The 26,164-nt window shown below is 37.6% G+C and overlaps 1 protein-coding gene across 1 annotated transcript; it reads right to left on the reverse strand.

The window, feature by feature from the left end:
- Positions 1-19,503: 19,503 nt before the first annotated feature.
- Positions 19,504-23,156, reverse strand: LOC110908053 (cinnamoyl-CoA reductase 2). Its single transcript, XM_022152955.2, has 6 exons — positions 22,913-23,156; positions 22,499-22,671; positions 21,238-21,423; positions 21,002-21,164; positions 20,244-20,445; positions 19,504-19,849 (listed from the first exon to the last, which is right to left on the reverse strand). Exons 1-6 carry the CDS (start codon positions 23,016-23,018, stop codon positions 19,684-19,686), a joined length of 996 nt encoding a protein of 331 aa, XP_022008647.1. The 5' UTR covers positions 23,019-23,156; the 3' UTR covers positions 19,504-19,683.
- Positions 23,157-26,164: the final 3,008 nt, after the last annotated feature.

The raw sequence follows: 26,164 nt of genomic DNA on the forward strand, positions 1-26,164 counted from the left end.
TTGATCGACCTGTTCGGGTTGATATGTGATGATTACGGTTTTTATACTTTTCAGCTTCAAAAAGTTCAGGCGGAATTAGAAAGAGAACGTGAGGCCCGACAAAACGTAGAAGCTTGTTTCGAACTATTTCAACAAGAGCGTGGAAAAGAGCGGGCCGACCAAGACGAAAAAATATGGAAGAAATGGTGAAAAACATCGGAAAGAAGTAAACAAAGCTCTCGTTTTGTTAAGTATTGGAATGTTGGATTAGTTTTGAATCAAAAAAACTTGCTCTTAATTAGGATTTTTTGTGTGTTTTGGAATGTTTTGGAACTTTTGGAATGTTTTAGAATCTTGCTTGTTGCAAATGTTTTGGAATGTTTTATATTTTGCTTCATTTTTTATACAAAAAATGGTTTTTTAAAATTCTCTGATATTTTTATTTTGTTACAAATTTCTCGGAAAAAATTGTAGGAATTTTGTCGCAAATCTTAATTTCTAAGTTGTAGGAAATTTGTAGCTACATCAAAAAATATATTTTTTATTTGTAGGAAATTTGTCGCAAACTGTTTAGAGAAAGTTTAATAACTTTGTAGGAAATTTGTTGGAAACCGTTAGTTTTGTAGATAATTCGTAGCGAATTGTTTAGAGAAAATTTATAAATTTGTAGGAAACTTGTGGAAAGTTTTATAATTTGTAGGAATTTTTGTCGCAAGAAAGTTTTATAATTTGTAGGAATTTTGTCGCAGAAAAGTTTTATAATTTGTAGGAATTTTGTCACAAGAACGTTTTATAATTTGTAGGAATTTTGTCGGGAAAATAAAAAATTATGATTTTTTTAATAATATTATTAATTTTAATAATAAAATAGCATAAGATAATATAAAAAAGGCAAACACGTGGAAGAATTGTCGAAATCTTGCAAGAAGAGCGATTTGTCAGTATTTTGTAGCAAATTTTGCGACGAGAGATTTTGTAGGAATTTTGTAGCAGATTTTGTCGTATTTTTGTAGCTAATCCGGTTTCCCACAAGTTTATTTCCTATAAATTTTTTTTGTAGGAAATTTGTGGGTAAAGCCAATTTCAGACAAATTTGCTACAAATTTGGTTGTCACATACTTGATAATTTTCTAGTACTGCGAGCACCATAAAGAACATATAATATGAAATAAAACATAATAATAAAAAACTTTTAAAATTCTATATAAAATTCGGTACTAGTACCTTTTTTACCCGTACCGTACCCATACCAATACCGAATACCAAAATCAATAAAACCGGGTATCAATACATGTACCCAGTACCAAAAATCGGTACGAGTACGAGTACTGTACTTGTATGGGTACTAGAATTTGGGAAAAAATACCCTGGGTCTTATATATATATATATATATATATATATATATATATATATAGAATTGCGCTAAAATAAGAACCACCTCGAGTTGTAAGAACCGCAAGAACCACACCATCCGGGTCACCGTTTACCATGATTTTTTTTTTACAACTAGATGTGTGTACTATAAACACATCCGTAAAAAAAAATTTTAAACGTCGCGGCCGAGGGGGTAGTTTTTTACACCACAAGTTTGGTGTAAAAAAAAGAAAAAAAATAAAAACACCAAACTTGTGGTGTAAAAAACTACCTCCTCGGCCGCGGCGTTTAAAATTTTTTTATGGATGTGTTTATAATACACACATCTAGGTGTAAAAAAAAATCATGGTAAACGGCGACTCGGATGGTGTGGTTCTCGCGGTTCTTACAACTCGGGGTGGTTCTCATTCTAGCAGCCCCCTATATAGATATATATATGTATATATATATATATATAGGGAGAAGATCATGAGAAAACTGTATATAAATGAGAAAACTGGAAAACTAACTAAAAAAACCTAAAAAAAGCTAAAAGACATACCAAATTTTTTTTACAATTTTTGAAAAAAAAATCAATATTTTTTATATAAAAAATTCAAAAAAAAACTTGTACATGCTTAAAATTAGTTTTTTGAGTCTAGTTTAGCTTTTAGGGTTAGTTTTTTTTGTAGGATTAGGATTAGGTTTTTGGGTGTGGGGGGAGGGGGGGTTTAATTAGGTTTTTGGGAGGTGGGGGTGGGGGGTTTAGGTTTTTTTAGTGTTTATGTTTAGGGTTTAGCTTTAGGTTTTCCGGGGGGAGGGGGTGTTTAGGGTTTTTTTTTTTTTTTTTGAGGGGGGGGGGGTTAGGCTTTTGGTGGGAGGGTGAATTTAGGTTTTTGGGGGGTGGGGGGGTTTAGGTTTTTGGGGGGTGTCAGTGGGGGTGGGTTAAGGGATTTAGGCTTTCCGTATTAGTGCATGTGCAGTACAAATTTTTTTTTTTTTTGAAATTTTTTTTTCATATATAAAAAATAGCGATTTTTAATAAAAAACTGTAAAAAAAATCGGTATGTTTTTTAGGCTTTTTAAGTTAGTTTTTTGGTTTTCTCATTTAAACTAGTTTTCTCATGATCCATATATATATATATATATATATATATATATATATATATATATATATATATATATATATATATATATATATATATATATATATATATATATATATATATATATATATATATATATATATATATATATATATATATATATATATATTGGACAAGAATCCATTAGGAACCACCCTTCATTGCGAGAACCGCGAGAACCAATGTGAACACAACCAAAAATACCTAAAAAATCTAAAAAACACCCAAATTTTTTTTTTACTATTTTTTTTTGGAAAAATCGCTATATTTCGTCAATAATAAAAAAAATTAAAAAAAATTGAGTAACAGTTATCCATGCACATGTGCGTTTGTATCATTTCTTTGACAAATTTCTGTAATTCATTACAAATATCAGACAATTGCACTTTCATTTACACTACCATTCATAATACACTACTTTTTGCATTAACAATAATAGAAATGCACATGTGCATCTATATATATATGAACATGTTATAACGTGTTTTAGTACATCACTTTGAATACACATTCTCTTTCATCTATCATACCATCCATACTACACTAACATTACCTCCTACCATCCGTAATACAATACCATTCGCTTTTTACCATCCATAATACAATATTATTACCAATATTTCACTTCATTATATGTACATCAACACACTTTATACCATCCAAACAACATATTACATCATAAAGTGACAAATATAATCAAACCATCAACCACTAGATATAACTAACCAAAACACATGTATATGGGCCTACTTCGTCATTTAAAATCACAAACTTTTTCTACCAAAACCCCTTATTTCATGTCGATACATATAGATGTACATGTGAATTTCTAATATTGATAATGTAAAAAGCAGTGTGTTACATATGGTAGTGTAAATGAAAGTGCATTTTTCTACTACTGGTAATATATTATGGAATTTGTCCAAGAAATGATACATATGCATATGTGCATCCATAACTGTGACTCGAAAAAAAAACTTTTTTTGTAACAAAATATAGCGATTTTTATTAGAAAAATATAAAAAAAATTGTGCGTTTTTTGTATTTTTTTAGGTATTTTTTTTGTGTTCACATTGGTTCTCGCAGTTCTCACAATAAGGGTGGTTCTCAAATGAACCTTACCCGTATATATATATATACATATATATATATAGGGTAGGGTTCCAGTGTGAACAATCTCCCAAGAGTGAACTGCGTGAACAGATATGGACCCTTGATTTCCTTTTTAGTTGTTAAGGGTAGGATTGTAATTATATAGAAAATTAGATTTAAATCGTTATTTTAATAATTGAATTAAGTTACATCTTTCCTAATTTAAATTTATTATCCACATTATGTTTATTTACTAAAAAGATAATTATCAAAACAAACAACAAATCACCAGATTTCAATTTTAATTTTTAAGATCCACGTAACCTTCATATTTCAATGGTATACATATGTGTACTTGGATATAAATAGAACAGTACACATGTATACTCAGCATCGTACATATGTGTACAGTCATTCACAGGTGTACATCAACATTCAATACAAAAAAAATCTGAGATATCACAAAAACAGACGATATACACATGTGAACATCGCATTAAAAAGAGGGCAAAATCAGAATACACATGTGTACATTGCATTTAAACAAATAATTATTATAATAATTGAATTAAGTTACATCTTTCCTAATCCTTGATTTGATTTGTGAGAGATTTATGCAATCAATTTAAGAGGATAACTGATTACTTGATTTGTGAGAGATTTAGCAATCAATTTAAGATTGAAATTACACATATACCCTTTTTGTATTTAATTAAATGAAAAAAATTAACCAAATAATTACCATCATGCCACTCACTTTAATCTCAAGATCATAAAAATCAAGGGCCCAGATCAGTTCACGCAGTTCACTCTTGGGATTTTGTTCACGTTTGAACCTAATCCTATATATATCATATAATAAAGCAAAATAACTTTGCCACATCACCTACTGATGTGGCAATGCTACTTATGCAGAGAATTGTGCATTTGAGTGGCAAATCCTTTTTCTCATTCCTCAGCCATTTTGTTAAAGCGCTATTATGTTTTTCAATATGGAAACTCCAATCAATTCTCAATCAGTTGAAATCTTCTCAAATACGTCGTCTCTTCAATCAATCCTTAAAACCCTAATTTCAATTTCATATATCTTGCCCGTTTCATCGCTCCATCTCTCTGTTGATGTATATTATGTTTTATATTCATTTTATGTTTTACTTCCTTCCGATTTCGAGCACAAACGAAACCGAAAATCAGCATCAATGGCGTTGAACACCGGATTGAGATCATCATCTTCCAAATTTATTGCTTCATTCGATTCTTCTCTCACTAAATATGGTAACAATCCGTGACCTAATCTCTTTCGTAACATTTTAGTGATTAATTTCAAACAATAGCTGATGATTCTGTGAAATTTGATTGATATGTTTGTAGTTTTTTGATCGTTCATGAGGTAATTCGAATCATCGAGTGTGATGTAGGTTATATGATTAGTATTGGCAACGGTGGCTATGGAGCTTTGAAGGTATGTAGTTGGAAGAAAGAGACTCGAGTCAGCGACCCCGATTTAAAATCCCCAAATCACCTTCATTAAACCCTAATTTCGCAAATCATCTACCCGACTCACGTCTCCCTTCAATTGACAAATTAATCATCGTAAGATCTTTAATTTTACCATATGCTTTTGATATTTTAGACATTTTATTGCTCTTTAATGGATGTATTTGGTGGTCTTTTGGTATATTAAAGTAATATAGATTATGTATGATTATGAAGGCTTCAAACTTTGCATTGACATTTGAAAAGTCCTTATTTTATTGGTTTACCATCATTCCCTAATTTACTAATGCTATATTGTTACAGAAAGCTGCTATTGCAATTGTCATGGATGTATATGCCACCTTGGGGAAGAAAACAGTTACAGAGCATATGGGTTTTTCATGGTCTACACTGACATTTTGAACGAGAACCTTCATGAACATCAAGTTTGGTTTGGTTTTTATTACAATTCAATCAGAAATTTTGCAGAACATCAGGTTTGAATTTAAAATTCTAGCAGTTCTTGCTGTGATGAAGGTGGATCCAAGTGGATGAACGAGTTTGAGTTTGAGAAGATGCATGATGTAGAGGTATGAGCCTTCTACTTGATGTAGAGGTAGTTCTTAATGTTATTGTTCCAACATGTGTTTTCTTACAAATACTGGATGTTCAGTCTTGCTGATTGTTGTCACACCCCCAAAATCCACCTGCGGAGTACCACTGCTTGGGGGCGTGACTGACCAGGATCCAGCCACCAATTATACTGAGCAATTGAATTAATAACATAAATATTATTCACCAACCACAGGGTTAGCAAATATCAAAATCAAGTTCAAAAGTTTTAAGTTCAAAATAGCAACATAAGTAGCGGAAGCATAGACAAAATAGTTTAAAACAAAGTTCATAGTTCAAGTTGTTTAGAACCCAACACATGGGTTAGACGACCACTACACATCCACAAGCTGCAAGCTCCTGAGTCACTGGGTACCTGCAAAGCATGCAGTAGGATATCAACAAAAATGTTGGCGAGTTCACGAGTTGTCCACTTTTTTTATTTACCAAAAACTTGTTTCACCAGTTAATTTATCCGTTTATACAAGCCATGGGGAGCTACCCCATAAGTAAGCGACCAAACTGTTTTTCCAATACCGAATACTTACTTAACCGTACGTTTCCGCAGTGCCCCGTTTGTCAATGTTCTATCATCATTGACGGTTTCCAGAGTCTATTAGTTCACGCCCGTTCCCAGTAACAAGGGTCGGTGTGAGGTTGGTCGAACCTAAATAGCGCTATCAACTAATAACCCGTTCGCCTGGCCCTGGCGACTAATCGGTATTAAGTAGTAGGGACTTGAGTGATAGAGTTTCGTTTAGTGTTGCTCGTTGCATTCCGTATAAACAGTAATTAACTAAGAGTCCCACACAAGGGGAGAAAATAGGTTTGTATCCCTTACAAGGGATAGCGTTATTTTTAGTTCCGTTTTCCCAAACCACCGGGAACGCATGCTTTAATAGTTGTGAACTCACCTTGGGTTGCTCGGCAGTTTAGTTTTCTTGGTTAAGTACGCTGGTCACCACGTCCTAACATGGTTACCAGTATAGGTCAGGCTCGGATACAGTTAAGTCACGTAGATTCTACACATAACTAACACATAGCATACATATCATACCAGCACCCTACACGTTATTGGGCCGGTTCTAACAGTTAAACAGTTATAGATAACACATAGTTCAGTCAACAGGCAGCCCAAACAAATCACATTGTGGCCCAATAACTAAGGTAAGCAGCCCAGTCGAGACCAGGTGGTCTTGACTCGAGAACACGCGGTCTCGAGTCGCAACCAGGAGGTCTCGAGTCATGGACTCCTGGTCTCGAGTAATGCAGGCATGAGTCGCAACCTCAGAGTTCTCGAGCCCAATCTCGAATCAAGATCATGGGATCTCGAGTCGAGACCAAGCTGATCTCGAGTCCCTAAAGTCTGTCCCGAGTTGGAATTCAATGGTCTCGAGTAGCAGTCACCGCGGTCTCGAGTTGTAACTTAGTGGTCTCGAGTCGAAACCAGAGGTCTCGACTCATTTGTCTGCTGATTCGGGCACACCTGCAATCCCTTGTACTAACCAATAGAATTCCATTTATGATTTTGTGTACTATCTAATGAAAACACACAAACATGTTTCTTTGTCTAATTCTCAACCAAAACGGATCAAACACAATAATTTGAAATATTCATATCATATTCAACACACATTCATAATGTTCTTCATTAGGGTTTTCTTATCAAATCAACGTGCTCATCCTACACCTAATCATGTGAGCCATCATCAACAAAGTGTTTGTTTTTTAATGTTTAACCTAAACCGGATGGTCATGAGCACCCTAACTATCATTCTTTGATCAAAATACCTTGTCAAGCTTGTCAAGACATTATCATACAACATTTCACAAAAAGAGCATTGTTCATCTTAGACATTTAAAACCAAGCATGTACATTATTCATCAAGCACACATTTTTGTCATATATTATCATCATCATACATCAAACTATCCACACAAATGAGCACTTTTTGCATAAATATTATCTTGTTCAAAAGAAACAACTAACCGATTGTTGTGCAACTCAAAGGTGTGCAAGAAGGTGATAAAGTGGGGTCTCCGAGTGATGATTATAAGCCGATCCGAAGGCCCTTTTGTTGCCGGTTGGTTCCGAGTAGAAGGGAGGAGGATGATGGTGGAACTTTAGGGTTTTCTAGTGAGAGAAAGATGAGAGAAGAGGGAGAAGGAGAGTGTGGAAGTGAGTGTGAGGGAATGTTGGTTGCCTAAAAATGGCAAGGTTGGCTAGGAGCATGAGTTTTATACTTGTTTCAAGTTGGTGCACCCTAATGGGTACCGAGTGGGCTTAGGAAGGTTGCGGCCCAACCGGCCCAGTTGTGCATGCTCCCAACCGGCCCAACTGTTTACTGTTTACTCGAGACCGAGTGGTCTCGAGTCGGGTTCATGGTCTCAGCTCACTCCATACATATACACACACACACACATATATATATATATACATTCTACGTACACGTTACCAACACATAGCACATCAAGATAATACACAACTTTCATCTAATAATATATACTCACACATTGCCACTACAAGATTTATGCTCTGGAAAACCCAAAGTGTCACATTATCCCCAAGTTTTAAGAACTTTCGTCCCGAAAGTTAAGGCAGCCACTGTCAAGCTAGTACGAGTGAGAGTGTTTCAACGGGGTGTCACATCATCCCCCCGTTAGTTTGGAATTTCGTCCCGAAATTCGGTTGCAGCTTCAGTGCTGGGAGTTTCGTTTGGGAACAACTGGGGGTACTTGCGCTTCATCTGTTCTTCCCGTTCCCAGCTAAACTCTGGGCCATGTCGCGAGTTCCAACGAACTCGCACGAGAGGTATCTGGCTACGTTTGAGGGTTTTGATCTCTCGATTTGTGATCTCAATCGGTTCCTCAGTAAAGTGTAACCGTTCATCAATAGTGAGTTCCTTGAAAGGGATGATGAGTGTTTCATCTGACAGACACTTCTTCAGATTAGACACGTGAAAGACGTTGTGCACCGCACTCAGCTCTTCAGGCAGATTCAATCTATACGCAACCTTACCGATTTTCTCGGTAATTTCGAATGGTCCAACATATCGCGGATTAAGCTTGCCCCGTTTACCAAAACGAACCACACCCTTCCAGGGTGAGACTTTAAGTAGAACCCGGTCCCCGACCTGGAATTCTAGCGGTTTCCTACGCTTATCAGCGTAACTTTTCTGACGGTCGCGAGCTGCCGCCATGCGTTGTCTGATTTGGGCAATCTTCTCTGTTGTGTCTACCACCAATTCTGGGCCTGTGACCTGGCTGTCACCAACTTCCGCCCAACAAAGAGATGATCGGCATTTACGACCGTACAATGCCTCAAAGGGTGCTGCCTGAATGCTGGTGTGGTAGCTGTTATTGTAGGAGAATTCCACTAGCGGTAGATTCTTCTCCCACTTCTTGCCAAAATCGATCACACATGCCCTAAGCATGTCTTCCAGGGTTTGGATGGTGCGTTCCGACTGCCCATCCGTTTGTGGGTGATAAGCGGTGCTCATTGCCAAACGTGAGCCAAAGGATTTGTGCATAGCTTGCCACAACTCAGAAGTAAAACGAGCGTCTCGGTCGGAAATAATGGAGGTTGGCACCCCGTGCCTCGAAACCACTTCCTTTAGGTACACGTCTGCCAAGGTAGAAAACTTGTCTGTTTCTTTAATAGCCAAAAAGTGTGTAGACTTGGTCAATCGATCTACTATCACCCAAATAGTGTCATTCCCGCGTTGGGATCTAGGTAGGCCAGTGATGAAATCCATGGAAATTTGCTCCCATTTCCATTTCGGGATTTCTGGTTGTTGGAGTAGGCCCGCTGGTTTCTGATACTCAGTCTTGACCCTTGCGCAAGACAAACATTTGCTGACATATGCTACTATGTGGGCTTTCATGCCAGGCCACCAATATGTAGTCTTTAAGTCGTGGTACATCTTATCCGAACCAGGATGTACCGAGTAACGGTACTTATGGGCTTCGTCCATAACAAGTTCACGTAGATCTCCATAAAGTGGGACCCAAATGCGCCCTGTCACATAGTAATCGCCGTCTTCTTTTTGTTCTAGCCGCTGCCTTGATCCTCGCAGGGACTCAGCCCTGATGTTCTCTGGTTTCAGTGCTTCAACCTGAGCATTTCGAATCTGAGTAGGGAGGTTAGACTGGATAGTAAGTTGTAGCGCTCGCACGCGCTTGGGTGTAGTGTCTTTTCGGCTGAGGGCGTCTGCCACGACATTGGCCTTGCCCGGATGGTACTTGATTGCGCATTCGTAATCATTCAAGAGTTCGACCCATCGACGTTGTCGCATGTTTAATTCCTTTTGCTTGAAGATATGCTCAAGACTCCTGTGGTCGGTGTAAATGGTGCACTTGGTACCGTACAGGTAATGTCTCCATCTCTTAAGAGCAAAAACCACTACTCCCAGTTCCAAGTCGTGCGTAGTGTAGTTCCTTTCGTGAGTCTTAAGTTGTCGAGAAGCGTAGGCAATAACTTTCTCGCGTTGCATTAACACGCAACCGAGCCCATGAATAGACGCATCGCAGTAAACCACAAAGTCGTCGGTACCTTCAGGTAACGAGAGAATAGGAGCACTACAGAGGTTATCCTTCAGCTTCTGAAATGCGGACTCCTGAGCTTCATTCCATTTGTAAGCAATACCCTTCTGGGTGAGGGTCGTGAGGGGCTGAGCAATCTTCGAAAATCCCTTGATAAATCCACGATAGTATCCTGCCAATCCCAAGAATTGGCGAACTTCGGTCAGAGTTTTAGGTGTAGGCCAGTTCTTTACAGAGTCGATCTTAGCTGGGTCAACGTGAATTCCGTCCTTATTGACCACGTGCCTAAGGAAATGGACTTCCCGAAGCCAGAAGTCACATTTCGAGAACTTGGCGTACAGTTGTTCATTGCGAAGGAGTTCGAGAATAAGACGCATGTGTTGTTCATGCTCCTCTTGACTTTTCGAGTAGATCAGGATGTCGTCAATAAGCACAATTACGAATTTGTCGAGGTAAGGCTTACACACTCGGTTCATGAGATCCATGAAAACCGCAGGCGCGTTAGTCATTCCAAAGGGCATGACAAGGAACTCGTAATGTCCATAACGAGTTCTGAATGCCATTTTGGAAATTTCTTCGTCACGGACTCTTAGCTGATGATATCCTGATCGCAGGTCAATCTTGGAGTAGTAGCTCGATCCTTGCAACTGATCGAATAGATCGTCGATACGTGGGAGAGGGTATCGATTTTTGATGGTAACCTTGTTCAGCTCACGATAGTTGATGCACATTCGGAATGTGCCATCCTTCTTCTTAACAAAGAGCACTGGTGCTCCCCAGGGTGACGAACTAGGACGGATAAATCCTTTATCCAATAGTTCCTGTAGTTGCGTAGAGAGTTCCTTCAGTTCTGCTGGGGCTAGCCGATAAGGCGCACGAGCAATAGGTGCTGCTCCGGGAGCTAGCTCGATTTGGAATTCGACCTGATGGTGGGGAGGGAGTCCAGGTAGTTCTTCAGGGAACACCTCGGGGTAGTCGCGTACCACTGGAAAATCTTCAATCCTCCTTTCCTTTTCCTGTGTGTTGGTGACAAGTGCTAAGATAGCGATGTGCCCTTTTCGTAAACACTTCTGGGCTTTTAAGAATGAGATGATGCATGTGACTTCTCCACCTTTGTCACCTTGAACGATGAGGGGTTTTCCAGAACGGCGGGGGATGCGAACCATTTTCTTTTGACAAAGGATTTCAGCGCGATGCTTGGATAACCAATCCATACCGATGACGACGTCGAAGCTTTCAAGAACGATAGGGAAAACATCGATGCTATAGGTCTGCCCAGACAATACTAGTTTGCAGTTGCCGATAACATGTGAGGCCTCGATATTTCTACCATTAGCTAACTCGACGATATGCTTAGAACTTAATAACGTAGGCGGGTGCTTAAGCTTCTTACTAATACGTAGGGACACATAACTAGCATCGGCTCCAGAATCAAATAATATAGAAACATAACGATCATCGAGTAGGAACTTACCCGCCACGACGTTGGGGTCATTCCTTGCTTCTCCAGCTCCAATCACAAAAGCCCTTCCTCTTGCACCATTCCCAGCATTGTTGTTGTTTCGATCATTGTTTCCAGCTCCCTGGTTGTTGTTGCGGTTCTGGTTCAGTTCAGGGCAATCCCTTCGCATGTGCCCCGGCGCTCCACACTTATAGCATACACAGTTATTTCCTTGCTGTTGTTGTTGGGGTTGTTGCTGATTCTGCCTAGCTGGAAACTGACTCCTACAGTCTTTGGCTTCATGCCCCAACTTGTTACATCGCTGACACTGACCTTTCCCACAAGGCCCGTTGTGGTGTCGATTGCACTTGTTGCACTTGGGGTGGTTCCCTCGATAGCCACCCTGTTGTTGAGGGCCCTTGTTGTTCTCAGTTTTCCTCTGCTGAGATGGGAGCTGAGTGGGGTTAGCATCCTTGCTTTGGTTTCCTTCCCACTTACGCTTGTTATCACTAGAAGCTCCAGCAGTAACACTGATCCTCTTGGGCAGCTTGCCCTGTTCCACAGCCTGATCAGTGAGTTTGTGAGCAAGACGGACGACTGGCTGAATGGTATTGAGGTTGGCTGCGGTCACATGGCTCCGGATTTCTGGAGCCAAACCCTTGATGTACAATTCGATTCTTCGATACATAGGTCGAGACATGTTTGGGCAAAGAGCAGCATAGTCGTTGGACTGTTTGGTGTATGCCTCGATCTCTGATCCAACCATCTTGAGCTCAAAGTACTCGTTTTCAAGCTTGTGGATGTCATCCCTGTGACAATACTCTTCCTTAATCATGTCCTTGAAATCTTCCCACGCAGTAGCATTAGCAGTTTCCAAACCAAACATCTGAATTTGCGCCTTCCACCAGGAAAGTGCGTTTCCTTCGAGCGTACCAGTAGCAAACTTCACCCAATTCACAGAGGGACACTCACAGACAGCAAAGACGGCTTCGACTTTCTCAATCCAGTGTAGGAGACCTATGGCACCCTCAGTGCCATTGAAAGGGAGGGGCTTGCAATCCATGAAGGTTTTGAAAGTACAAACATGTGGTTGCACAGGCGCATGCTGACCTGTTGTGAGAAGCGAAGCGAATAGGTTTAGGGGTGAAAAGACGATGTGGTGGTAGGATCTAAACATCCTAAAATAACGAGTTTACCTCCAGGGTGAGCTGCAAAAGCTGCAGCCACCGTGTTAAGCAGGTTAGTGAATTGAGCCTGAGTCATGTTAATGTTTCCCCTTCTGCGTCCACTCATTGTCTTCATAATCAGAAAACATAGTATGAGTATGATGTCGTAACGTAGCGAGAATGAGATAGAGGAGGGAGGTGTATCTATCTAAGTAGGCACACTAGTACGTATAGCAGAACAGAAAGTATAAAGTAAGCAAGCAAGTAAACACTAGTCCGAGCTATGAGGTCTAATGCGTTGAGCCTTGCACTTGGAGTGTAGTGTCGTCACGAGTCACGGGTTATAGTCTGGTTTTTCTCAGAAAGACTTCCTTTTAAAAACCAAGTTCACTATAACCAATGGCTCTGATACCAATCTGTCACACCCCCAAAATCCACCTGCGGAGTACCACCGCTTGGGGGCGTGACTGACCAGGATCCAGCCACCAATTATACTGAGCAATTGAATTAATAACATAAATATTATTCACCAACCACAGGGTTAGCAAATATCAAAATCAAGTTCAAAAGTTTTAAGTTCAAAATAGCAACATAAGTAGCGGAAGCATAGACAAAATAGTTTAAAACAAAGTTCATAGTTCAAGCTGTTTAGAACCCAACACTTGGGTTAGACGACCACTACACATCCATAAGCTGCAAGCTCCTGAGTCACTGGGTACCTGCAAAGCATGCAGTAGGATATCAACAAAAATGTTGGCGAGTTCACGAGTTGTCCAGTTTTTTTATTTACCAAAAACTTGTTTCACCAGTTAATTTATCCGTTTATACAAGCCATGAGGAGCTACCCCATAAGTAAGCGACCAAACTGTTTTTCCAATACCGAATACTTACTTAACCGTACGTTTCCGCAGTGCCCCATTTGTCAATGTTCTATCATCATTGACGGTTGCCAAAGTCTATTAGTTTACGCCCGTTCCCAGTAACAAGGGTCGGTGTGAGGTTGGTCGAACCTAAATAGCGCTATCAACTAATAACCCGTTCGCCTGGCCCCGGCGACTAATCGGTATTAAGTAGTAGGGACTTGAGTGATAGAGTTTCGTTTAGTGTTGCTCGTTGCATTCCGTATAAACAGTAAATGAACTAAGAGTCCCACACAAGGGGAGAAAATAGGTTTGTATCCCTTACAAGGGATAGCGTTGTTTTTAGTTCCGTTTTCCCAAACCACCAGGAACGCATGCTTTAATAGTTGTGAACTCACCTTGGCTTGCTCGGCAGTTTAGTTTTCTTGGTTAAGTACGCTGGTCACCACGTCCTAACATGGTTACCAGTATAGGTCAGGCTCGGATACAGTTAAGTCACGTAGATTCTACACATAACTAACACATAGCATACATATCATACCAGCACCCTACACGTTATTGGGCCTGTTCTAACAGTTAAACAGTTATAGATAACACATAGTTCAGTCAAAGGCAGCCCAAACAAATCACATTGTGGCCCAATAACTAAGGTAAGCAGCCCAGTCGAGACCAAGTGGTCTTGACTCGAGAACACGCGGTCTCGAGTCACAACCAGGAGGTCTCGAGTCATGGACTCCTGGTCTCAAGTAATGCAGGCATGAGTCGCAACCTCAGAGGTCTCGAGCCCAATCTCGAGTCAAGATCATGGGATCTCGAGTCGAGACCAAGCTGCTCGAGTCCCTGAAGTCTGTCCCGAGTTGGAATTCAATGGTCTCGAGTCGCAGTCACCGCGGTCTCGAGTTGTAACTTAATGGTCTCGAGTCGAAACCAGAGGTCTCGACTCATTTGTCTGCTGATTCGGGCACACCTGCAATCCCTTGTACTAACCAATAGAATTCCATTTATGATTTTGTGTACTATCTAATGAAAACACACAAACCTGTTTCTTTGTCTAATTCTCAACCAAACCGGATCAAACACAATAATTTGAAATATTCATATCATATTCAACACACATTCATAATGTTCTTCATTAGGGTTTTCTTATCAAATCAACATGCTCATCCTACACCTAATTATGTGAGCCATCATCAACAAAGTGTTTATTTTATAATGTTTAACCTAAACCGGATGGTCATGAGCACCCTAACTATCATTCTTTGATCAAAATACCTTGTCAAGCTTGTCAAGACATTATCATACAACATTTCACAAAAAGAGCATTGTTCATCTTAGACATTTAAAACCAAGCATGTACATTATTCATCAAGCACACATTTTTGTCATATATTATCATCATCATACATCAAACTATCCACACAAATGAGCACTTTTTGCATAGAATATTATCTTGTTCAAAAGAAACAACTAACCGATTGTTGTGCAACTCAAAGGTGTGCAAGAAGGTGATAAAGTGGAGTCTCCGAGTGATGATTACAAGCCGATCCGAAGGCCCTTTTGTTGCCGGTTGGTTCCGAGTAGAAGGGAGGAGGATGATAGTGGAACTTTAGGGTTTTCTAGTGAGAGAAAGATGAGAGAAGAGGGAGAAGGAGAGTGTGGAAGTAAGTGTGAGGGAATTTTGGTTGCCCAAAAATGGCAAGGTTGGCTAGGAGCATGTGTTTTATACTTGTTTCAAGTTGGTGCACCCTAATGGGTACCAAGTGGGCTAAGGAAGGTTGCGGCCCAACTGGCCCAGTTGTGCATGCTCCCAACCGGCCCAACTGTTTACTGTTTACTCGAGACCGAGTGGTCTCGAGTCGGGTTCATGGTCTCGGCTCACTCCATACATATATACACACACACACACACACACATATATATATATACATTCTACGTACACGTTACCAACACATAGCACATCAAGATAATACACAACTTTCATTTAATAATATATACGCACACATTGCCACTACAAGATTTATGCTCGGGAAAACCCAGAGTGTCACAATTGTGTTACATTAAAATTTAAAATTTGTTTATTATCACAGAAAGCAGGTCTGCAATTGATATTTTGTTAAAGGCAGCAGGATACCTTGATTGTTATTATCAGGTATGCTTCATGTCATTTATGGCAATCTTCACTGTTAAGAAGTGATAATATCCATTATCACTATTATTAGAATTAATGTCATTTTGTTGCTAGCTAACACTTCTTTAAAAATTTTATGCAGTTTCCCATTGTTATCATGTGAATGTACATCTGTGGATGTGAGTGATGTGTTGGGAACAGTGAGTTCAATTATCTTAACTCTTTTCTCCTTTTTCTCTGCTGCTATTTTTACTGTGAACTACATGTCATATTGTATATCAAGACCATCAATTCGTTAAAGGAACTCATAGTGAAACAATACTTACCCATGGTTTAAGTCGCGTTGTTTTGGTCTGAGAGATATTTTCCTAAGCAACCCTCCTAAAATAGTTTTCATGATTTAATTATATGTAGAACAAAAATGTTCATATGCTGTCAAGAAGATCCACAGCAAGAAATGTCAAGATCCTATCCTTTACTGTGACTATCACAAAGACTGGGGCCACATGATAAACGATTGCATCAGTCTACTCACATAAATCGAAAAATCCTTAAAAATCGGAAAGCTCGCACATCTGGTGCGAAATGTGTGCAAAGAGATAAGGCAAATCACGCACAACGATGAAGGACCAAGCAACGAGAAGATCGGCCAGATCGATATTCGCATGATTCAAGGCGGACCCAAGAACAGCAAAAGAAATCAAAACAAGCGCCAACAAAATGACAATTGGCGTGAGCAACAAGTGGTTTTACCGGTGGTACGCAATGGACCATGTGATAAACATCCCGTCATCATCACCATCGTTATAGGCCACTACAGAACGGATTACATCTTCATTGATACTAAAAGCACAACAGACATCATCTATTAACAATGTTTCAAGCAGTTTGAACCCAAGGATAAAGCGTGCCTTGAGCCGGTTGACTACCCGCTCACAGGGTTTTGCAGTGAACCAGTTTTTCCTTTGGGATAAATCACTTTCGATGCCATGCTCACTAACGGAAAGCACTCAAAAATGGAAGAGTTAACTTTCATGGTAATGCCAATAAACTCCAGGCACAATGTACTTCTAAGGCGAGATTCACAGGGCGACTTCAACATGTTCACATCCACACCTCACTCCGCCATCGGTTTCCCAACCGAGACCGGGGTGGCTATCATTTATGCTAAGAAAGAAGTTATGATGGTAGAAGATACACACCTAATGAAAGCTACAAGATCCATGCCGCGCATAGAACCAAAGAAATGGTCCTCAAGCGGAAGTCCCCGAAACAAACAATCACCCTAGGCCCCGCAATCCACTAGGCCCCGCAATGTCTGAAAATTTCCGCGTTTTCTTAAAAAAAATGGTTGGAAATAGAATATGGCTAGGTGTTGGCTACAAAGTTCAAATTTCCTAAAGAGTGTAAAAAGTCATAAAACACATCAAAAACCCACATATAACATAATGAAGATTACTAAACCATCATATATGTAGGTTTTCTGTTGTGTTTTGGATAATAAATCTCTGATTATGGAATGACAAACACTATTGTGTTTTCCATTGATTAGCATGTTTTGTTTTATATTCATAGTTCTAGTTCTACGATGGTGTGTTTGAAGTTTTTATGGACTATTAGGGTTTGGATATGGTGTTATAGTAATCTTCACTCTATTATATGTGGGCTTTAGGTGTGTTTTATGGCTGAAACTATAGTTTTTTTAATGACTTTTTTCACTTTTTAGAAAATTTGGACTTTGTAGCCGAACCCCACCCTATTGGATATATATGTTATTTATACAATTAATCCTTGCAAAGGTGAATTGACAAAAATGTCCTCATGTGCAACGCACATGACTAGATTTAACTGGAAAAAAAAATTAATTAGGTTAGTTCTAAAAGATAAAACGTAAAAGATTTTAAATACAAAGTATAAAAGTCATCAATTTTAAAAATAAAGTACATCGAATAAAAAAGAGATAAAGATAAAAATTATTTTGCGCACCCATTCAGCTCGGGTGTTAATATTTGCTAATTAAAACTACACTTAGCCAAATTGGAACTCATATTGGCCTAAATTGCATTTTGGTAAAAGTTTGTCATAATAAAAAAAAATCACTAATTTCCAAGATTCATAGATTTTCCATTCTAAAACATGATTAAAACTGTTATCTTAAAAACTAAATTTTCAAATTTACATGGTTGTTAATTTTATTCAAATCCATCAACATGCATAAACATACTTTCTTAAATTCCAGTTAGAGTTAAATGTCCGGATAGTTCCTGTGGTTTGCCTTTTTTTACCTTTAATCCCTAATTTTCTAAAATTATAGCTATAGTCCCTAACTTTTTCAATTTCGTTCCCGCATAGTCCCTAGCTCAGATAAGGGTTAGTTTTCTCAGTTAAATTGATGTGAAATAACTATAATGCCCTTGCTATTAAAAATTAGAAAATAAAAGATTAAAAAATACATGTGCTAACCCACCCCACCCTTTCTCCCCTTTTCACTCTACTGCAACTATAGTTCCACCATCACCACCACCATAACACCTCCACAAAAGTCCAAACCATAACCACGATAACATCTCCACCCTGCCGTCGCCGGTAAAACGCACGAAGCATAACATCTCAAACCCTCCGCCACCCACCCCACCCCTATCCATTCCTCTGCCGATAAACCCATGATCACAAAATGGTTCGCTTGGTTCTCCGGTGGCTGCCGCTGCCAGAAAATCAAGATTTGTTCTAAGAGAGTCTTGAGGTATTTGTAATTCATATATGCTTCTCGCCATTCTGATGCAGGAGCATCCATTGAACCCCGGCCAAATCCAAGCGCGGAACCCGACCCGGAACCCATTATTTGGACCTACCAGAGGCGTGGAAGAGTTGCAAAGGAAAGGGATTAAAGTGGCCGATCATATTGGAGTTATTTTTAATTTAAATTATGGCTTATCTTGTTTTTTTTAAAGAGATTCTAGTTTGTTGCATTTTCCTATTTTGGGTGGATTGTTTCTTTTTATTCTGCTGAATAAGATGTCGAGAATCAGTTTTTGGTTTTGTACTAAAATTACTTTTCTCTGCCTTCTCTGGGAGAATTCTTTGGTTACTTGTATTCTGGCCATGTGGTGGTGATGGTGGAACTATAGTTGCAGTAGAGTGAAAAGGGGAGAAAGGGTGGGGTGGGTTAGCACATGTATTTTTTAATCATTTATTTTCTAATTTTTAACAGCAAAGACAATTTAACTGAGAAAATTAACCTTCATCCGTGCTAAGGGCTATCCGGGAATGAAATTGCAAACGTTGGGGACTATAGCTGTAATTTTAGAAAGTTATGGACTAAAAGGTAAAAAAAAAGACAAACCACAAGGACTATCCGGGCATTTAACTCTTCTAGTTATAACCGACGCAAACTTAGACCACCCGTAGTGAGGCGTTTTTTTTTTTTTTTAAATTGAAAAAAAAACGCCTTAAAACGCCCATCCCCCCATTACATGGGGCATTATTTAAAAAAAAAATGAAAAAATGGTGGCCGGCGTTTTAATCATAACGCTGTGTGATGATTTGCTTTAACCAATGAATTCCACTTTTGCATGTGTCAAAGTTTGACCCACCAATCAGGAAGTGTTTGTTTTTTTTTTTTTTTTTGTTTAATAATCGGTAGGGGCTTTATTAGGCATTATGCCCACTACACCACTTTTGCTATAATGCCCAAGTGTGAGTAGGATGTTACGTGTCGGATAATGCCCCATGGTGAAGGCATTATAAATTGTTACCACTACATATTGTGTTAAAAAAAACACATTTTTTCAAAATTCCTGAAAAAATGGAAATTAAAAAAAAACACACACACACAACACTTTATGTAAAGAAGTCGACAACTTCATTCTTTTACCATACATAATGGTATTAGAACCTTATTGTAGATGGAAATGGTTTCTCTTTCTCCAATAAACCAGTTTCTTCATAATTCTTGACGGTGTCAACTATGGTGTCTTCCAATGGCCTATAGTTCCATCCCAATTTCAACAACTTCTTCGAGTTCAGTGGATTAAAACCACTCTTCTCAGTAAACCTGTAATTAAAGTAAAAAACATTTAGGGTTTAGGGTTAAGTGATAACATATCCCCAACTGTGGGCACATAACATGAATCTAGAGATTCATAGTTGAAATAGTGGCAAAATGGCTGGAGTGGGCCCATAGGATGACAGGTCAAAACCAAGAGTTTTTTGTTGTTGGTTGGGTTGTGCAAAAATTTTTTTATCTCTAATGCTTAAGAAACAATATTATATATATTAAACAATTTTCTTATTCATTTAATTAAATGTTTTTTAGACGGTTTTATGTATTAGAAAATGCATTGTAGACAACTTTTGACCGGTTTAGTTTATAGCCAATTCTTTTTTTACTTTAACCATAGAAATAAAAAAAGTAACCCCAATGAGCCACTCTTATAAGTTGAACTTACAGTTTGGGATAATTGTAGCCTGGAAACAAGTTCTGCATTCTTGCAACAAATTCCTCTGTCCTAATTGAGTAAGCACAACATATATATCTCCTGTTGGATTCCGGATTTTCATATAAAAGTAATATAGCCTCTGATAAATCGCGTACATCTGTGTATGGACGTCTAAGGTTCTCCATCGTGTCCCCTCCCGATCTACCATCCTCTTGAAAAGACACAACGGATGACAAGTATACATTATTGCTAAATAAGGGAAAATTGCATATTGCTAAATGTTTGAGAACATATCGAAGTTAGAGTAATCCGCTCCACTGAAATAACTATTTTGATCATGTACAAAATGAAATATTTGGTGATCAGAAAATGTAAATTGGAGAAACCAAAAGTGAAGGAAAACGCAAAACGTTTGGACGTTTAATTGGGTGAGACCGCTTATGTGATTAGTTTTACAATTTTTTCATGGGTTTGAGACGAGTATAGTATTATATGATACACGCCCAATTAACTCAACCCTTTAAGCCGCATCAAGGTCGAATATATTATTATATTGTATAATCTAAAAATATAGTAAATAGTGTTGTAGTCAGTGGCTGATCAAGAGAAAAAGTTGAGGGGTAGCGCATGCTAAAAGAATTTGTTCAAGGGTAGCCGAAACATAAAACATAAACATTTATACACGTGAACCCAATTTGTAACGAGTAATAGATACCCGACACGTGAACCCGGCCCATTACCAATTACAAACCCAGCTCATTACGAACCTTTCATGTAGCTCAGAAGTAGTAAGCTAGTAGCATTAATGGTGGACTGCAACATTGGCCCAATGACTATGGATGGACATATCGTTACCACTTTCACGTCATATCGTTTTGCAAAATTTAGAGCTTCGATCTCTGCTGTTGTCTTTGATACAGCATACCAATGCTGGAAACCACATTACAAAGTGTTTTGTTATATACGAATGATGCTAATATAGATTATGAATTTTATAGCATACTTGGACTGATTTCGCGTATTCTATGTCGGTCCAACAGCTTTCATCCAGTTCCATGTCTGAGGCCCTATCGGGATTCACCATAACAGCAGATCCGGAAGAGACAACCACAACCTTTTCGACTTTAGCTTTCAAACACGCGTTTAATACATTTTGTGTTCCTAATAATGCAGGATCCAGCAGTTCCACCTGATACGTATAAGATCAAACACAAGTTTAAACTCGACCCATTTACTAACAGATGAGTTGATTTGGGCTATGTTATTGTCTCTAAATAGTCAAACAGGTCAAATTAATGGAGACTACCAAAATAAACAGATTTGACCTGAGAGTTTCATATCGCCAGACACCACTTTTTAGCTGTTTCGGAAACAATCAAGTTAGCTTCCGGCTAAACAAAAGACACGTGGGCTAAGCCTTCTAGCCGACGGCTAAACATTAAAAAAAGACCTAGCCAGTAGCCACCGAATAAACACGAAAAAAATCCCCTAGGCACCGGCTAACTACTAGCCGTCTCAGCTTGCGGAGCTGACTTTGTGAAATCAAATAGATTGGAAAAAGCTAAAAAGTGGTGTATTGATCAGAAGTTTTCTCATCAAAGTTGTCTATTTGTTAATTTCCCTAAAATTAAACATAACATAGAAACATAAAAGACCAGTTCATTGAACGAGTCGGAGGTCTCCCAACATGAATGATTAATATATAAAACAGAAGACTTCTGTTTTATATATTAATCATTCATGTTGGGAGACCTCCGACTCGTTCTGTCAGAAGGCATTTAAATTAATTTTTACAAAGTTTTGTTTTTATTGAAATAATACAGTTATTATAATCACATAACATGATAATTATATAAACAACATTTGTTTTCCATAAAAAAATATTTTCGGTCGACGTGACCTCACTTGACCCAACGCATACTAAAATCACACCCTTGATGTGTTACTGAATGACTTCGGCCACTAACCCACCTCTATGCTTACTTATCCGAAGCTAATCCAAGAATTGATACTCATATTTGGAGCAACGGAATAAAAGCAAGTGAACCAGAAAATTTTTCAACTTAAAACGAACATAAATTTTGATTTGTTTACGGTTACATGCCTTAAATATGAACCGAAAGGCGTAGCGGGTAGACATTTGTTGTTTGCCCAAGTTTAGACTCAATTTTTCTCATCTGGAGTCCAGACATGTACTTGATAGTCATTCTTTTCCAGTTTTCCTTATTTTAATTGGTTTTATATTAAATTAAACGTTTACTTACCTGGGGATTAGTTACATTTCTACCCGGAACAGGGGAGGCAACATGAAGAACTCCAGAGCAACCAGCAAAGGCGGCACAAAGGCTTTCAAAGTCCAACAAATCTGCCTTGAAAAGATGAAGCCTCTCTTCAGCATTCTCCAACTTCTTCAAATGACCATTCTTTGTCTCATCACCTTCATATCAAATATACAAACTTTGAGACAAGACAATATGTCAATATCGCGATCAAATAGAACCGCGTCCATTAAGTCAGAATCAAAACCATGTAAAACCGTGGAAGATGGTTAATCGGAATTTAACTAGTATTTATAGAAGCAACTAATCAAATTGCAGTAGTATATGAACTAAAACCAGAAGTCAAAGTTTGACTAAATCAATGCTGTAAACAAAACTAAAGAAGGAAGATAAGATTACATGGGTCTCTGACAGTTCCATGGACCATATATCCTTTGGAAAGCAAAAGCTTCACAACCCATGAGCCAATATATCCTCCTGCTCCTGTTACACATACCCTCTTCATCTCTCCTGTGTCTTACTTTTTAATTATCAACAAATACTTAATATGACTATCACATACACAAACAAAAACAAAAACAGACACATGAAACACGCATATATTAATATTTTTCTGTCTTATTGGTTCCGTCAATCGGAATATTATATTAGTTTAGACTAGAGAATATTATCATATACTCCACGAGTTAAATATTTTCGTCAAAAAGCATCTTTGTACTTCAATTTTCCAAAAGTCAACAACAAAAAAATATTCAAGTGTCCTTATACTAATCCATTTTATGTAATAATTTTTAATTAAATAATTTATTTGTTTACTAAATTAATAAACAAACACTCACTCTGGATAACTGTCTAGTAAATAAAATGCATAGTAAATAAAACTAGTTTTTTTATATCGCGCGTTGCAGTGAAACGGGCAGATGATAATGTAAAACAAACGTGATTTGAAAATAAAGCATGTTGTTTAGAAAGTCAAACCATTAGAACGATTTAGTTTATCATCGATACAGTTTTTTGATACCAAATAAATACTTTATTTTGAGTACAACTTCGTTTTCGACAAAACTTATAACGGAATGTCAGGGAAAGAAATCAAGCACAACTACGTGTTTAAGGTTTTAGAAAAAAAAGTTATAAACGTAAATTATTAAAGAAGTATCAAATTAATGGATAAATTAATATATGTTAAAAAAAGAATAAAAACAATTATTAAAAAAAAGATATATGTTTTTAAAAAAGAAAAATATGTTACTAAAAGTAAATATAATAATAAACTATTATAATATATGAAATAATAAAATAATAAAAAACTATATATTATCATAAAAATAAAGTTACTATTCATCAGCCCTCGTTAACAATATATACTAGTGAGATTCCCCTGCGCTTTGCGGCGGGAATTCAATCGGTATCAATTTGGTTCGTTACGTTAGCGGCACTCACTATAATAGTCGAAAGAGAAAGCACTACATCCATCAAAAACAATAAAAACATATATCCATAATGGAACTGATGTTGTTTAGTTGATATCGGTTCAGTTCGTTTGCATTTTATGTTTATTTTATTTCAACATTGTGATTTTTATTTCTAAAAGAGATATCAAGCTGTTATCGTAACAAACCGAATTAAAACCGATAGAACAACATTCGTATCAATACCATATTTATTTTTATTGATTATGCTTTCGGTACACTATTAATGTATCGATAAGAAAACAAGAAAATAATATAATAATAAAACTTAAATTAATAAGAAAGCTGTATAATAATGAAAACCTAGAAAAAAACAATACCGAACTAAACCAAACAACATTGATATCGGTGTGCATTCATTTTATAAGAAAAAAATATGTTTAAAATCTTAATAAAAACAATATAATATTAAAAACTTCGAAAAACAATATTAAAAAAAAACTAAACCACTGTTCATGAAGACTTTCAAATGATATGCATTATATAATGCTTATAACTTATTTAAACATTCAGAAGTTATTTTAATCCTTTAAAATTCACGTAATTTTAGGATTAATTAATCTAGTTTGAGAATAGAATAAAAGATAATGATTTTTTTTAAAAGGAATCCTTTGGGTATATAGGATATATTAGTGTTCGAAACACAAACGAGTTATAATTTATAATTAATAATAGAATGTACTTTTTGTTCCAAAGCTATATACTCCAGTGTACTTATTTGTTATATTTATTTATTCCTTAGTCCCTTTGTATGTGTATATATTGTAATTCTTTCTTTAATAGAAATCATTCACTTTTATATCAACACATAGTATCAGCCTATCCAATCAGTGGTTGAGTTTCCCATCCCTCCGTATTCTCTCTTTTCCTCTGCCTTCTTCCCCATCTGATCAACTTCTTTCCCTTCTATCTCCTTCCTTGTCTTTTCCCCAACCATGACATCTTCATCATCTGAATCCAACCCTATGGCCAATTTTGCTTCTCACGTGGCCCTGAAACTCTCTGCGTCAAATTATCTGTTTTGGCGCACACAAATGCGGCCCCTATTAACATACCACCAGCTTCTGCATCAGGTCGATGGCTCGAAAACTGCCCATCCTTTGACCATCACTGTCAGCGTCAAAATGATGGATGCAAACTGACCAAAATGCTATTATCATTACCACGACTTCTCTCACTGAGGAAGCCCTTGCTGTTATCGTTGGGCTATCAACGTCCCGCGAAATTTGGACTTCCCTTGAATCTGCGTTTTGCAATGCCTCTGTCGAGCGTGTTCAGAACCTTCGTGACAATCTACGCCTCACTCAAAAAAGGAAATAAAACTGTCTCCGAGTTTGGTCGTTCTTGTAACATCCGTCAAAATCGGATCTCTGAAATCCGACCCGGGTTTCAAAACGAACCCTTTTCAAGTAAATAAAAACAAAATTTTTTAATAATATACTATTAGATTAAACCATCACGTATTTCGTTGGGTTAAAACGGAGGTTTATAAGCGAAACTCGATTAGTTCGGTTAATAGTCATAAGGGATATAATTAACTACGTTAAATATGGTGGTTAAAAGAAGTATTAAACTTAAAAGGGTTAAAGTTGTCAAAACTCCAAAGTTGTAAGTTAAGGGGATATTTTTGTAATTAATGGAAACTAAATATTGAAAACAAGTTAACTAACTAGGTTAGTAAACCTAGTTAAGTTAGTTAGTATTATTTATATAATACAATTAAACTTGGTTAGTTAGTTAGCTAGTTATAAAGAATACATACTAACCAAGTTAGTGTAATGAGTTAGGCAATTTAGTGGATTTCATAAACATCAGGGACCTAAGTGGACAATGTTGGAAGTTAATAAAAGGAATTAAAAAGACAAAAACGGGTTTGTGTGAGATTCGACCCCGGACATTCAAACCGACAAAACGCGAAACAAACCACCAGATCACTGCTCAATTTGTAATTGTATTGCGGAATGTGTTATATATAACAAATCCCGAACGCGGTGCTGTTTATCTTTCTTCTTCGTTGAAACAATAAAGACGCAAACTCAATAACTTTTCAACTTCAATCGATGCGTTACAGAGCTACGGGTGATCATTTAACCTTGTTTTTATCTCAATTAACTCGTAATCATGGAAAGTAGAGTCTTGTACCCTTTTGTCAATCCAAATACCCCCGAAACCGATCGAG

Source organism: Helianthus annuus, chromosome 14 (assembly GCF_002127325.2).
Source record: "Helianthus annuus cultivar XRQ/B chromosome 14, HanXRQr2.0-SUNRISE, whole genome shotgun sequence".
In the NCBI taxonomy this organism is placed as follows: domain Eukaryota; kingdom Viridiplantae; phylum Streptophyta; class Magnoliopsida; order Asterales; family Asteraceae; genus Helianthus; species Helianthus annuus.